Consider the following 14,882-nt stretch of genomic DNA (forward strand, 5'->3'; position numbering starts at 1 on the left):
TGTAAAGTGAAAGAATTTGGATAAACTTAATAAAATAAACCTGAAATAATTAGAAATAAGTTTTTGTAGTACGAGAGTTATGTGTTATAATATATTTTTCTGTACCAAGTGAGACTCTAAACTCTAAAAACTCTAAAAACGGTAAGTTATAATAATTATGATATATAAAGAAAGATTTGAAATACTATATACATGTGTAATTTAATATAAAAATTATTTTATATCTTTATATATTCAGAACGTACATGTGTAATGTTGTAAAATTAGCATAACGATTGTAATAGGAAACGTAAAAATCTGATTACACGATGGAGGTACCGTATTGTGTACAAGAGAAAAGCGGAATTCAAAGAACAGAAAAAGCTACGGAACAAGATAAAAACGATAAAGAAATCGATATCCATAAATATTCGGAACCATGCATGAAATCAATAAAGCGAAGCGACGTATTTGAAGAGCCGCGCGTCAGAAAATCTCATAAAAAACATTGCGATTGGATGAAATCCAGTTCCGATACGTATTGCCCAAAATTTTCCAAAAAATATCACATGCATCAAAAAACTTCCGGCCATTTGAAAAAGTATGTTATAGACGAACCGAGTGTTTCTGACTTGCCGCAAGAGTGCGAGACTTTATCAAGGTAAACAATTAATAATTTACAAAGTATAACAAGCTATCATTTGTTACAAGATGCAATTTGTAAGCTTCAATGTTCGATTGTATTGCACATATTTTTTCTCAATTAAAAAATATTAACTAAACTTGAAGGAGTATCACAGCATCAAAGGAAAAAGGAAAAAAAGAAATTGCACCCCAAAAGGATGATTATTATACATTACTATGCCAGCAGAGAGCCGAATTTCGGACACATCTGATCAGAAAGATTAAAGGGCCAAGAAAAAGTGAGGAATTATGCAACAATTGTGCAGCAAAGAAAGAAACGGTTTTAAATTATGTTGATGATATTTGCGGGCAAACAGCGACAGCTTCGAGCAGCGATATCGCTGCTGATGGTTGGCTCACGGAGGAAGACAAAAATCTCTTGAGGTATTATTTCTACATTCTTCATGAGGTCGATGACGTTCACGCAGGCACCTTAGATTCTGACACGTTAAAGAAGATAACAAGTATGGTGTCCACTGAATGGCAGGAGAGACACAACGAGTGTTTCGACCGATTGATTCGGGAATTAAAAAGCGATTACATTACAAGCATGAAAAAGTCCGTTGTTGACTTTGTGCTACAGGAACCATTCGAGGAAGCGCACAGTCTCTGCGCACCGGTTAGTATCATTATGCGCATAATGGTAATAACAATGAGATAATAATGAGATAATATTATTATTCGGACTCTAGAACATTTCTTTAAAAAAATAAAATATTATTTTACATATAATATAAAATTTTGAGCCTAATGCGTAGACAGCATAAACATTTAATTGACCTTGCATCAATTTAACAAAAGAGAGAAACACAAAATAAAATTATTTTTTTTTATGCTAAATACAGTTCCGGTTTCCAAATTGTTTGCGTTTATACGTCGTGCATTCTAGCCGTTGTTCTCCCGAGGAATTATCGAGCCATTTTCGCCGGAACAAGGCGTTAAAAATCAAAAAACAAGGATGAAACTGGAAAAGAAATCGATTATTCTATATCATTCGTGTATACGTAAAACTTTGGATTACTGGTACCGCGAATACGGGTTAGCGAATTGTTGTATTACCAGTTATATATGTATATATTATTTTTTGATTCAGAATAATGACGATATTTTCCAATAATTGTAGAAAAGTCAAACAAGTAGACAAAAAAGAATTAGCATCGTATGGACGACCATATGATCTTTCAACATTTGACCACAAGTTCATGACAATACTTAGAAACACGAGCGACGATCTTCTCAAACGATGGTTGCCAAAAATTTGCAACATTTTACTCATGGTAAGCAATTCAACTTTTTAATAATTATAAAATATTAAAAAATTATTTTTTTGCATTAATATAAATTTTACTACTTTTAATTATTTTATTGGAAAATTAATGACTTTATCAAAATTATTAATTTTATATTCAGGTTTCGAAGAAAGGAAATTTACCACCGGCAAACGATCCGCGATATAATAGATTCTTTAATTGCCTTGCCTATGTCATGGAAGATCAATTGCGAGATTTGTGCTTACGTTCGATGGAGGATTATATCGATTATCTTACTGATATGGGTGTAAGTAGATGTCTCTTACAGGCTTAGATATTCTCAATTAAAATGGTAAATGTTCCCAACATTTTGCTCAAGTGCATTGAATACAATTTACATATTGTTCGAATAGTATACAAATTGTGGCTTTAACGTAGACGTTGTAGTAAGAAATACGTTTGTCACTTTCGATCCCACATTTAATGCATTCATAAACGGACTTTCAATGTTGCTGAATTCGTTTTACGACGCTGTAACTACATTACCACGCGCGGAGATAAAACTAGAGTGGGTTTATCCTGATACTGGTGTGTCTGAACTGCTTAAGGTATTTTATAATATATTAAATAAATATATTAAATTAATAAATTAATGTATTAAATTGCTTAAGTATTATAATGATTCGACAAAACTATTGTAAGAAATTATAATTATTATAATGACTAGAAATGATTAAAAAAATTATGCAATATTATAATCATTAAACTTCTACGTATTTCCATAGCCAATAATTTCTTCAGAACTCCTTGAGCAGCACGCAAATACTATATCAGACTTAATTCAACAATACAGAACTAATCCGGAATTACAATTACGCGAATTTGATAAATATATGAGTTTAATAAACGGCGAAGATGTACAGCACATTCAGGATTTTCTAAAGGCACAACCGCCTAATCCATACAATAAATATTGCGAACTCGTTGATTATTACGATCAACTGAGCAAGAATGTACGACTAGAATTTTATTGGACGTCTTTCACCGAACTTTTTGAAGTTCGCAGGCATCATATTATAGAACATATTGCTTCTACAGCTGCTCATTTAAAAGATGAATTAGTCTCAAGAATGGTTACCGATTACCAGCAAAAAGTTCGAGCGTATGTCCTTCTACAGATTTTTAACAATTATAAATATAATTTTATGTAAAACATAATAATAATCTTACCTAATACTAGTATAGGAGAAGTTTATCAAGATATTTCGGATCAAGCACTAAGTATACCACCCAATACATCCGAACTCATGAAACTGCAGGCTTTTATACTTAAATCTGAAACAGAAACTGTTTTTGAATTAGAAACTCGATTAAGAGAAGTAATGAAATACATAATATTTTTATCGGATTATCATCATTTAACACCAGTCGAGTTAAAGAGCAATAATTTTGCTTTCCAATGGTGAGTGCAATTTAAGTAATTTAATTTATAAAAAAAATTATTTTAATTAAATGTAGAATAAAATAATAAATTGTACTTGATATAATTACGGAGAGTGTGGAGGAGATGTTGAAATAATACATCTCTTTAAATTTTTATTATAATCATGCATGTTGATATTTTGACATATCAGGTATCATAAAATGCCTGAAATTTTCGAAAAGCATCGAGAGATAGTTGCGAGTAAAACAGGCGAGTATCAGGTAACGCTCAAAGCTGGAATCGACAAATTCGAGCAGGATCTTCAAATTTACGAGAAATACTGCAACGAATTACAATACTGGGGTAATATTGAGGAGATACAAAGATATAAGAAGAAAGCTACTAGTCTTGATAACAAATTGATCGCCGCCATGGATATAATTGCCGAATTCAATGATGAGGAGAGATTATTCGGCTGGGAAATATCACAGTATCCTTTGAGGAAAAAGGTAATATAATTTAATTTTATCATGTAATTTATATATCATATCTTTCGAGTTTCCTTTGTAATCTAGTATTATTAAAAATACAAATTATATAAACTGTTACACACTTATGTTTTTCTACATAACATCTAAAATTTTTGAATTTTTACATGTTGATCTTATTCTTTCTTTTATACTGTTTCGCTTATTTTTATACTATTTAGATAGCCGATAAATTGGCACCCTACAAAAAATTTTACGACATTGCCTGTGAATTCTTGATTAATTATGAAACATGGACGGAAGCTATGATAGGTTCTTACGTTCCTGAGGTGATTGAAAATGAAACTGGTGTCGCGTATCGTATGGTGTACAAACTGGAGAAGGTCTTTCAAGAACCCGCGGTGAAGAAACTGGCGGAAATCGTGAGAACAAAAATCGAGGATTTTAAGGAGCACATGCCACTGATATTGACTCTCGGTAATCCTTCCCTGAAGAGTCGTCATTGGGAGCAAGTCTCGGAGATTGTTGGATTCCCGATAAAAGTCGATCAATACATGACATTAGCCAAGGTAAATAAAAAATCTAACAAATCTGTCAGGAAATATATGAGATAATTCTTGTATTATTTATATATATCGGTAGATTCTCGATTATGGATTAGGAGATTACGTGGCGAAATTCGATGCAATATCCGAGGCAGCTACTAAAGAGGGCAATTTGGAAAGAGCCTTATTTAAAATGTATTCTGATTGGGCAGACATTGCGTTCATCGTCAATCCTTATCGCGATACCGGCACATATGTTATTGCTAGTGTAGATGAGATACAACTGTTACTCGATGATCATCTGACGAAAGCTCAAACCATGAAGAATTCCCTTTACATAAAGCCATTCGAGAAAGAAACTCTGTAAGTTTCTTCAGCAAGCTTCGATTTTGCAAAACAAGTCTCAATTTTTTTATCAATTTTATGATAAATCTTTCATTGCCAAACAAAATTTATAAAGATGATGAGAAGATTTATTCTATTAGGGAGTGGGAAAACAAGCTGCTCTTGTTGCAAGATATTATGGATTACTGGCTAAAAGTTCAAGCGACGTGGATGTATCTTGAACCGATTTTCACATCACCCGATATACAGCAACAGATGCCAGAAGAGAGTCGGCGATTCAGTGCTGTAGACAAAGTTTGTAATTAAAAATTAAATTATTTTATAGCATACATATAAATTTTAAATAATTTAAAATTGAAAATATACATATGCGTAAAATAGATTTGGAGGGAACTTATGACAATCGTCGCGGCTAATCCAGCAGTTATGATCGTCGTCGATATCGACAAGATGCTGGATCGTTTGAAAAAATGTACCAACCTGCTTGAATTGGTGCAAAAAGGACTCGCTGCTTATTTAGAAAAGAAGAGACTCTTCTTCCCGCGATTCTTTTTCCTCTCTAACGACGAGCTCTTGGAAATATTGTCCGAAACTAAGGATCCCACGCGGTATGATTTAACCAATCATTATCATTTGCAATTATTTCTATTTTAATTATTATTGTAGAGTGCAGCCGCATCTAAAAAAGTGCTTCGAAGGCATTGCAAAGTTGAGCTTTACCGACTTCATGGAGGCTACAGCAATGATATCATCCGAAGGGGAGAAGATTGTTCTTGAGGATATAATTGATACAACTGCAGCACGAGGACAAGTGGAAAAGTGGCTCCTCGAACTCGAAATTGATATGAAGAAAAGCGTAAAAGCTCAGGTTAATCGAGATGCAGAAGTAATGTTTTTATATATTAATACAAATCATTACATTGATATGTCAATCTGTTTCTTCTTCAGGTGATACGCGCTAAAAATGCTTTTCCAACTAAAGCTAGAAGTCAATGGGTTCTGGAATGGCCGGGTCAGACCATTCTTTGTGTCAGCAAACTATATTGGACGATAGATGTTACCGACAAGCTTCCGAAGGGCATCGAAAGTTTAAGAGATTATGTGGAAATTTGCACACATGAGCTCAATGAAATCGTTAAACTTGTTCGCGGTAGATTATCAACGCAGAACCGAACGACTCTAGGTTGAAATTTCGCTTTAAAAAATAATTCAGGAAATATGTAAGTTCAATCACACGTTTATCCAAAGAAAAATTGATTATTTTTTCATTTACAGAAGCTTTAGTAACGTTAGACGTTCACAGTCGCGATGTATTGATGCAACTATGCGAGCAAGGTGTGAATCAAGTCACAGACTTTAAATGGCTTTGTCAATTAAGATACTACTGGATAGTAAGTAGATGCAATATTAAAATAATATGAAATTAAAGAAAAGAGGTTCATATGATATAAATCAATTGAAATTACAAAGGCTAAGAACCAAACGCCGGTGTAGAAGCGCAAAAAGTATAGTATTATTATTAGCAAATCACATTAAAAGTTTACAAAGAGATATAAAAAAGACAATAAAATAAAATACATAAAAACTTTTGTGAAATGCGAAAAAAAGAGGGAAAAACATTTTGGCCTACTCCAGGTCCTTATCAATGTCAATAAACGTGTGTTAAATAATTTAGCGCAAACAAAAGCAAAGAGAGACATAAATAATAAAACTTATGTCTCACTTTGCTTTTGTTTGCGCTAAATTATTTAACACACGTTTATTGACATTGATAAGGGCCTGGAGTAGGCCGAAACGTTTGTCCCTCTTTTTTTCGTATTTCACAAAAGTTTTTATGTATTTTATTTTATTGTCTTTATATCTCTTTGTAAACTTTTAATGTGATTTGCTAATAATAATACTATTGTTACGTCCAGACCCTCGAAAGGTCGGGCCATCTGGAAGGACGCAACCTACTTACCCGGTGACACACTTTGCGGGCGTGTGTACAGATCGGGTCGAGCGCACTGTCAGAGGCTTGGCACAGGTCAGTGACCAGAATGGTCCCTTTAACTCTGTGAGTGTCCTAGGCCGTTACGCTCGTCGGTCCCTTTTCGGTAAGAGAATCGAATCTCTTTTACTCGGGACGGGACCCTATGCGATTTCGAGATTGAGGGAATGAGAACGGGTAGCAAAATTAAATGAAGATTTTATCGTAAATTTATTCATTAATCAGTTATTTGAGCGATATGAAACATATTTACAGAGTTACATAAAAATCCTTTTTTTTTTTATACAAAATATAATTGAAAATTTTATGTGTGTTGTATTGTATATGTGAGGGAATTTCCGCGGGTGTTACATAGGTTCGGAGGACGTCAGCCAGGATAAAAGGTGGGAAATCTAACCTTAAGTAATTAATCCTGGCTGGAGATTATTACAAATTTGTTTCCTTTTAATTTAAAATTTCCTATCTAAACATGTGTATTATAGGTGGGGAAGAAAAAAGGGGGGGGGGGAATGAGACAAAGGGTCAAGGATTTTCAAATTGGATAGTGGACGGAGGGAATTTCTTCCACAGGGCTTGAATAGGAACGCCTAGTGGAAGGTGGGAGCCAGGGAGATACCAAGCAATTATAGCATTGGAAGGGGCAGTAGTTAGATAGTGAAGGAACTCCTCCACAGGACCGGGACCCACGCGGAAAAATCCTTCGGGAATGGGGAAGTCGAGGAGGGGAAACTGAGATAAGAAATAACTTAAAGGGTGAGAAGGGGGAGGTTCAGGAGTTTCGAGACTGTTAGGATGTGCCGACGAGGAATCGGGAGGGAAATCGAAGTCGTTGGAATCCTCTTCAAGGTCGGGAAGATCTCTCGCAAAATCTCCCAGAGCTTCGCCGAATTCAGAAAACTCTGAGGAGGTGGAAGGGGAAGGAGGGTCTGAATCAAGGGTGATGACGGGTATGGGAGGGGTACGCGCCCGGACAGGAGGTGAGGGGGAACGAGGGGGTTCGGGAGAGGATACTGGAGAGTAGTTAGGAGGTGGGGGAGTGTCGAGTAAGTCGAGATTTCGTAAACTATTATTACTATTATTACTATTGTCGCTATTATTGCTAATATCGCTAATATTGTTACTATTATTACTATTGTCGCTATTATTTCTAATATCACTAATATTGTTACTATTATTACTATTATTGATAATATTATTTCTATTGTTGTGTGGCGCAGATGGGGAGTCCGTTAAGTTTTCTGTTTCTATACTACTATTCGAGCTTTGGTTCGGAACAAGGGGTGTGGTTCTCTTGGCCAATTTCTTTTTGAGCGCCCGATTCCAACGATTCCGGCGCCGCAACCGCGCTCGGCGTTTACAGTGGCCCGGCACTAATAATAATTCAACGGTGAATGAGAGTGTTTAAAATATCGTTAAGAGGTCTTGCTAACTAATTACCGTTAACTATACCACCGTTGTCATTGGGAAAAGATACTTGAATCTTAGACGGGATAGTAACCCGTTTATATCCTTAAATTTAAACTGTTCTTAATTGTTGATTACTGATGATGAAGTAATATAAGTGAAGGGATAGTTAAGAGAGAAGAACAAAAAAATTTGAAAGGAAATAACGTAAGTTCCAAATGGTTTTTAAGAAAAGTTTCAAATTTAGGAGAGTTCGATCGGGGGTCAGTCTTCGGAGATTTAAGCCGTATTAGAAGTCGTTCGTGAATCGCCTTGAGGAGATTCTAGACAAACAGGGAATCGTTCATGAATCGCCTTGTGGAGATTCTAGACGAACGAGAAATCGTTCGTGAATCGCCTTGAGGAGATTCTAGATGAACAGGGAATCGTTCATGAATCGCTTTGTGGAGATTCTAGACGAACGAGAAATCGTTCGTGAATCGCCTTGAGGAGATTCTAGATGAACAGTGAATGATGAGGAAGATGGTTAGGAAGAGGAAAAAGACAAGAAGTAATTAAACGATTATTAAATTGTCGAAATTTATTTCCTATCGATTAGAGAATAATCAGTCAAGAATCATTCCCAATGACAGTTGGCTAACACGAGAGGAGGAAGAGGATAAAGTGAAATTGGACTTACTAATTATAGTGAGTTGAAAAGTGTTGGAAAAAATTCAATTCCGGGCGGAGCTGGAAGCGCTGCTGGTTGATGATGAATGGAATGCTCAGTTGGTCCAACGTGTTCACCTCACTCACTTCACTTGCTTATCGAAAATGATTTGTGAAATTTAGCAGAGAAAGTTCGTTCAATGATGGATACTGGATGTCTGAATTTAGAAAAATACATGAAAGTAATTTAATCGACCACACCGGCAATATTTATTGATGGAAAATTCACAACGTTTCGACCATGGGTTTTGGTCCTTATCAAGTGAACTAAAATTATTACATATAATATAAACAATAAATGAATTACAATAAAATGTGACCAAAAAAATGGAGAAAGAAGAAAAAATCATATACATACATTATCTTAGGTAACTAATACGTGGTGAGAAATAAAGAAATCACTGTGTCAAGTCATGTCGACCTCTCGATCCAACACAAAGAGAAAGACTAAACCACCTTTATTAGTCTATCATAAATATCGTTTAAACTTTCAGTGTCCTAGGACACTGAATTTTAGTTCACTTGATAAGGACCAAAACCCATGGTCGAAACGTTGTGAATTTTCCATCAATAAATATTGCCGGTGTGGTCGATTAAATTACTTTCATTTATTTTATCTACTGGCGACGTTCAAGAATTTATCATTAGAAAAATACTCTGCACGGAAGAGTTGGCTTAATATTTCTTAATGATGAACTGTGTGTCCGCGTCTTCGGCTCGCGAGTTTTAAGGTTTTTACTCCTCCTCCCTTCTGGATGGTGGGGAATCTTTTTAGGCGAATAAAATAATTTCTATTACTCCCTTCCTAAGGTCAAGGAGCTTGATTTTTAGGAGGAGAGGGGTCTCTTAACATTTTAATTGGTTAAGCCCTTTGGCTCGAGACTTAGCTCCATCCAGTAAAGAGTGGGAGTGAGCTGATTATCTTATCGCTTGATGATTTGGCGATTCGGAGAACGCTTGAGGGTGGCCTGTCGAACGAGTGCACGTGCACTATCAATTTCGAAAGGTTTGTCTTACGTTTATTATTTGTCACTCTCCCGAGGACCAGATCTTTATTTTAAAAATTCTTTAGATAGAGAGGCTTGGAACATAAAGCCGTACCAATAGATACGGGACAGTTAGAATTTCTCATAACAACTTTTCATCATATAACTCACGAATTTATTTAGAGTTTCGTTAACGCTATCTCGACTGGCCATTCTCAGTATTAGATTTGTTAAAGTTTAATGACGATACCCGCGGGTTAGGTTGCGTTCTTCTAAGTGCTATCTTTATTCCTAAGAAGAATCGCTTTGCATTCCGAATGCAACCCAGTGATAAATGATAAGTCGAATAGACGTCTAAGACGTTTAATAGATGTCCAATAGACGTTTATTAAACATCTTAGACGTCTAACAAACGTCTATCCGACTTGTCATTTCTCACTGGGAAGTCGATCCTTGATTTCTTTCTTCCACGAAATCGTTTCGGAGAAAGAAAAGAATCGTGGAGTCCACCGGACGTAACACTATACTTTTTGCGCTTCTACACCGGCGTTTGGTTCTTAGCCTTTGTAATTTCAATTGATTTAGATGCAATATTCTTTTTCTTCAATTTTTTACGATACACACATTGACACTTTATCAATATGCATATCGTTAGAAGATCAAAATTTGCTTCCATATTTCTCTTCCATAGGATGAAAACTTGCACACGATGATGATAAATTCTAGACTGATGTATGCATATGAATACCTGGGCAATACATCGCGATTAGTGATAACGCCACTCACTGATCGATGCTATCGTACTCTCTTCGGCGCGCTTAGCCTCCATCTTGGCGGCGCACCGGAAGGACCTGCAGGAACAGGAAAAACGGAGACTACCAAAGATTTAGCAAAGGCAGTAGCCAAACAATGCGTTGTATTCAATTGTTCGGAAGGACTGGATTATATCGCCCTGGGCAAATTTTTCAAAGTAAATGGAAAACATTTAATTACAAGTACATTTAATTAGAGAGAAATTAAAGTTTAGAATATGCAAATAAAAAAGGATAAAAATGTTTTTGTGCTTTTGAATGTTTTGTTATCAGGGATTGGCTAGCACAGGTGCGTGGTCTTGTTTCGACGAATTTAACCGCATCGACTTGGAAGTCCTGTCGGTTGTGGCACAGCAAATCTTGACTATCCAGCGTGCTATACATGCGGACAAAAAAACTCTGGTATTCGAAGATACAGAACTGAAACTTGATCGTACCTGCGCGGTATTTATTACGATGAATCCAGGATACGCTGGCAGAACAGAATTACCGGACAATCTCAAAGCCTTGTTTCGACCAGTAGCCATGATGGTGAACCATTAAAAATGTTGCTGCGTTTCCTATGAATTTATGTTATATTTTAATTATTATTTTAATTATATTATATTTTATGTTCGATCTTAGGTACCAGATTATGCTTTAATAGCGGAGAATACGTTATATTCGTACGGATTTTACGATGCAAGACCTTTATCTGTAAAAATAGTTATGGCTTACAAATTGTGCTCGGAACAATTATCCAGTCAAAATCATTACGACTACGGAATGAGAGCCGTAAAGTCTGTCTTAATTGCGGCAGGAAACTTGAAATTGAAATATCCGAAGGAAAACGAGGACATTTTAATTCTACGTAGCATCAAGGATGTGAATTTACCCAAGTTTCTCAGCGAAGATATACCATTGTTTCACGTATGTATATATACATTTATATAAACGCAAGTAAAAGAAGATTATATCAAAATTATGTTATCTTAGGGTATTACCTCGGATCTTTTTCCAAACGTGCAACTTCCAGAGCCGGACTATGTGCATTTAAATGCCTCTGTAAATCAAGCATGCGCTACCGCGAACATCCAATGTGTCCCTATATTTCTAGAAAAAATTCAGCAGATATATGAAATGATGTTGGTCAGACATGGATTTATGATCGTTGGGTATCCCTTCGCCGGCAAAACCACGGCCTACAAAATGCTAGCCGATGCTCTCGAAATTTGCGAGGAAAACGTGAGCGTCTACTCTTTTGATGTGAACATCAAAAGTAACAAAATTATATGCATATAATGATTTAATGAATCAAATTTAATTAATTTTGGTAGAACCTGATGGATGAGCACAAGGTGGAGATAACAGTGATTAATCCGAAATCGATAACACTGGGACAGTTGTACGGACATTTCGATCCAGCATCTCACGAGTGGTATGATGGTATTCTGGCTATCAGCTATCGGGCTTTTGCGACTTCGACGAACGACAATCGAAAGTGGTTGATCTTTGATGGTCCGATAGACGCGATATGGATCGAAAGTATGAACACTGTTCTCGATGATAACAAGAAATTGTGTCTGATGAGTGGAGAGATTATTCAGTTGGCGCCGACGACCAACTTGATATTCGAACCGCCGGATCTAGAAGCTGCTTCACCGGCCACGGTATCTCGTTGCGGTAAATGGAATTTTTTTATAATAATATAACAGAGGGGCACAAGATATTTGAAACTAAAAAATCAACGTGAAACAGGCATGATTTATATGGAGCCTGGAGCGTTGGGATGGGAGCCCTTATTAAATTCTTGGCTGGCAACATTACCGGAAGTGATAGACGAATGGTTACGGACCTTCTTACACGAATCGTTAGTCCTCAGATTTTGCAAACCCCTCTTTCACTTATTACGCAGATGCAATGTAAAGGTAGATTTCTCGTTATAAAGCGAAAATTGATTTATCGCAATAAAAAAGTTATTAAATTAGTAATAAAAAAGTTATTATAAAAAATATTTACATTTAACCGATCCGTAGGAATTATGTCCGATGCCCGATTCAAATCTTTTCCGATCCGTCACTTATCTCATGGATTGTTTCATGGATGATTATTATAACGAAGAAGTCGTAAAGAATCTAAGCGAGCTTGATTTGCGAGCGCAGATAGAGGTTGAAAAATTCGATGATTAAATAATTGATAGAAAAAAATTGCACACAAGTGACAATTAAATTTAACTTTAAATATGTATTATGCTATGCACAGGGTTCATTTTTCTTTTCGTGCATTTGGGCGATGGGAGGCACGTTGGAAACCAAATACAGAGAACAATTTAGCATTTTATTTCGCGGGCTTCTAGAGAAAGAATTTCCACTTGCTCTGATGAATCAATTTCAGTTACAAGAACCGGTTCCACCGCCTTTGAAACCTTACATCTTCGTCATGCCGAAGCATCATCTGGTATTTGACTACAGATTTATCAAAGAGGTGAATATGAAAATAAATTTCTAAAAATGTATATATTTAATTTTAAAATGAAAAAAAGAAATATTTAAACTTTTCTAATATCGCATTTGGTTTTGATTTTATTTTGTGCAAAGCAGTTTTATTATATCCAACTAAAATTGCGTTATTTCAGGGCAAAGGAAAGTGGAAACTATGGTCAGACGAATTAATATCCGCGCCATCGATACCTCGTGATATCCCAGTCAATCAAATAATTGTGCCAACGGTAGAAACGGTACGATACACGGCGCTTTTTCAGATGTTGATCCAACACGAAAAGCCAGTGCTCTTTGTGGGTCCAACAGGAACCGGAAAGTCCGTGTACATAATCGAGTTCCTACTAAAGAAAAATAATGCCGCAGTGAACAAGCCGTTATTGATCAATTTCTCCGCGCAGACCACCGCTAATCAAACGCAGGATATTATTATGAGCAAGCTAGATCGCAGACGTAAGGGTGTCTATGGGCCTCCTATAGGGAAACGCTGGATCGTCTTCGTCGACGACGTTTCGATGCCGTTAAAAGAAACATTCGGAGCGCAACCGCCTATAGAATTACTACGACAATGGCTGGATCATTGGCAGTGGTAAAATATTTCGTATTTAATTTAATTTATATAACGGCACTAATTTATGATTTTAATTTTAATAATGGTAAATAATTGTGTGATTAAGAGATATCATGTATTTATAAATATAAACATTATATTAATTTTAATTTATATATCTTTCTCACACACAATTTGTTACGTACTTGTAGGTACGACAGGAAAGAAGGGTCGTTAATAAAATTAATCGAGATTCAATTAATGTGCGCCATGGCTCCTCCATTTACCGGGAAAGACGTCACGCCGCGATTCAAACGGCATTTTTTCGTCCTGACGATATCCGAATTCGAGGATGACGTTATGATTACGATATTCAGCAGAATCGTTCTATGGCATCTCGATACGAGGTCTGTAAATTAAGAAAAAAAGAATTATTCAATGTTCAAAGAAGAAAATAGATTCTAAATTTATTTACGTTATTATAGAGGTTTCAGTAAAGAATTTGATCCGTGCATTGATCAAATTGTTCTTGCGACGTTAGACATTTATAAAGAAAGCTTGTGCAATCTGCTACCGACACCTACAAAGTGTCATTATATGTTTAATCTTCGAGATTTCTCAAGAGTAATCCAGGTTATTCAAACATCCATATTAACTACTTTAAAAAAAATTTGTGTTGTAATTGTTGCAATTAATTATTATGTAGGGCGTACTCCTATCGGTCCCGGAAACTATGCCTGCGCTCTCAAATATGAAACGATTATGGGTTCATGAGATACTTCGAGTATTTGGCGATCGTTTAGTCGATGAAATCGATATCGATTGGCTGATACAACAAATAGATGTGACACTGAAAGAACGTATGGAGGTTCCAATGGAAGAGCTCTTTGAAGACTTATTGTCTAAAAAGGAACAAAAGGTAAGATCATCATAAGTTTCCTTGTTAAATAGAAAAGTTTTTTTGTTAATTAAGAAAAGTAAAATTATGCTTTTGCATTATATATCTTTGCAGATTACTATAAACGAATTACGAAATTTGGTATATTGCGACTTTATCGATGCCAAGGCAGACATACGCTTGTACCAAGAAATCAGTGACTTGGATCAATTGCGAGATATCGTGGAAACGTATCTTTCCGAATATAACTCAATGACAAAGAAACCTATGAACTTGGTATTATTCCGGTAAATTTCTGTTTTATTCTTGCTAAATAATTGCCTCGTCTTGTGTGCTAAATTTG

At 35.8% G+C, this 14,882-nt stretch overlaps 2 protein-coding genes across 4 annotated transcripts in view; one reads left to right on the forward strand and one right to left on the reverse strand.

Annotated features, from left to right (window-relative positions):
* LOC145959174 (dynein axonemal heavy chain 7) overlaps positions 1-14,882 on the forward strand; it is a 22,461-nt gene continuing 7,579 nt past the window's right edge. For both annotated transcript variants that reach the window (XM_083077772.1, XM_083077774.1), the window contains exons 1-30: positions 1-141; positions 285-640; positions 769-1,282; positions 1,553-1,701; positions 1,787-1,940; positions 2,074-2,220; positions 2,327-2,521; positions 2,699-3,075; positions 3,154-3,375; positions 3,548-3,845; positions 4,046-4,393; positions 4,467-4,732; positions 4,855-5,008; positions 5,096-5,322; positions 5,381-5,582; positions 5,663-5,897; positions 5,990-6,105; positions 10,494-10,772; positions 10,888-11,145; positions 11,239-11,523; positions 11,590-11,838; positions 11,931-12,276; positions 12,352-12,521; positions 12,630-12,761; positions 12,856-13,077; positions 13,229-13,680; positions 13,854-14,048; positions 14,127-14,274; positions 14,348-14,560; positions 14,654-14,826. In XM_083077772.1, the coding sequence (XP_082933898.1) occupies positions 309-640; positions 769-1,282; positions 1,553-1,701; positions 1,787-1,940; positions 2,074-2,220; positions 2,327-2,521; positions 2,699-3,075; positions 3,154-3,375; positions 3,548-3,845; positions 4,046-4,393; positions 4,467-4,732; positions 4,855-5,008; positions 5,096-5,322; positions 5,381-5,582; positions 5,663-5,897; positions 5,990-6,105; positions 10,494-10,772; positions 10,888-11,145; positions 11,239-11,523; positions 11,590-11,838; positions 11,931-12,276; positions 12,352-12,521; positions 12,630-12,761; positions 12,856-13,077; positions 13,229-13,680; positions 13,854-14,048; positions 14,127-14,274; positions 14,348-14,560; positions 14,654-14,826 (7,058 nt within the window). In that variant the 5' untranslated portion in view covers positions 1-141; positions 285-308. The remainder of the gene's footprint in view (positions 142-284; positions 641-768; positions 1,283-1,552; positions 1,702-1,786; positions 1,941-2,073; positions 2,221-2,326; positions 2,522-2,698; positions 3,076-3,153; positions 3,376-3,547; positions 3,846-4,045; positions 4,394-4,466; positions 4,733-4,854; positions 5,009-5,095; positions 5,323-5,380; positions 5,583-5,662; positions 5,898-5,989; positions 6,106-10,493; positions 10,773-10,887; positions 11,146-11,238; positions 11,524-11,589; positions 11,839-11,930; positions 12,277-12,351; positions 12,522-12,629; positions 12,762-12,855; positions 13,078-13,228; positions 13,681-13,853; positions 14,049-14,126; positions 14,275-14,347; positions 14,561-14,653; positions 14,827-14,882) is intronic.
* The window catches only part of LOC145959175 (uncharacterized), a 26,854-nt gene continuing 15,184 nt past the window's right edge, over positions 3,213-14,882 (reverse strand). Inside the window, exons 13-16 of one of the 2 annotated variants that reach the window (XM_083077775.1) lie at positions 13,848-14,050; positions 11,598-11,706; positions 11,052-11,174; positions 10,869-10,990 (exon numbers count right to left, since the gene is read on the reverse strand). The gene's annotated coding sequence lies outside the window, so the exon portion shown is untranslated. Of the gene's footprint in view, positions 3,249-10,868; positions 10,991-11,051; positions 11,175-11,597; positions 11,707-13,847; positions 14,051-14,882 lie in introns of those variants that run through there. The other variant, XM_083077776.1, reaches the window with a different exon arrangement.

Source organism: Camponotus vicinus, unplaced genomic scaffold (assembly GCF_025532165.1).
Source record: "Camponotus vicinus isolate PSW18456_S1 unplaced genomic scaffold, iyCamVici1.0 SCAF_1, whole genome shotgun sequence".
In the NCBI taxonomy this organism is placed as follows: domain Eukaryota; kingdom Metazoa; phylum Arthropoda; class Insecta; order Hymenoptera; family Formicidae; genus Camponotus; species Camponotus vicinus.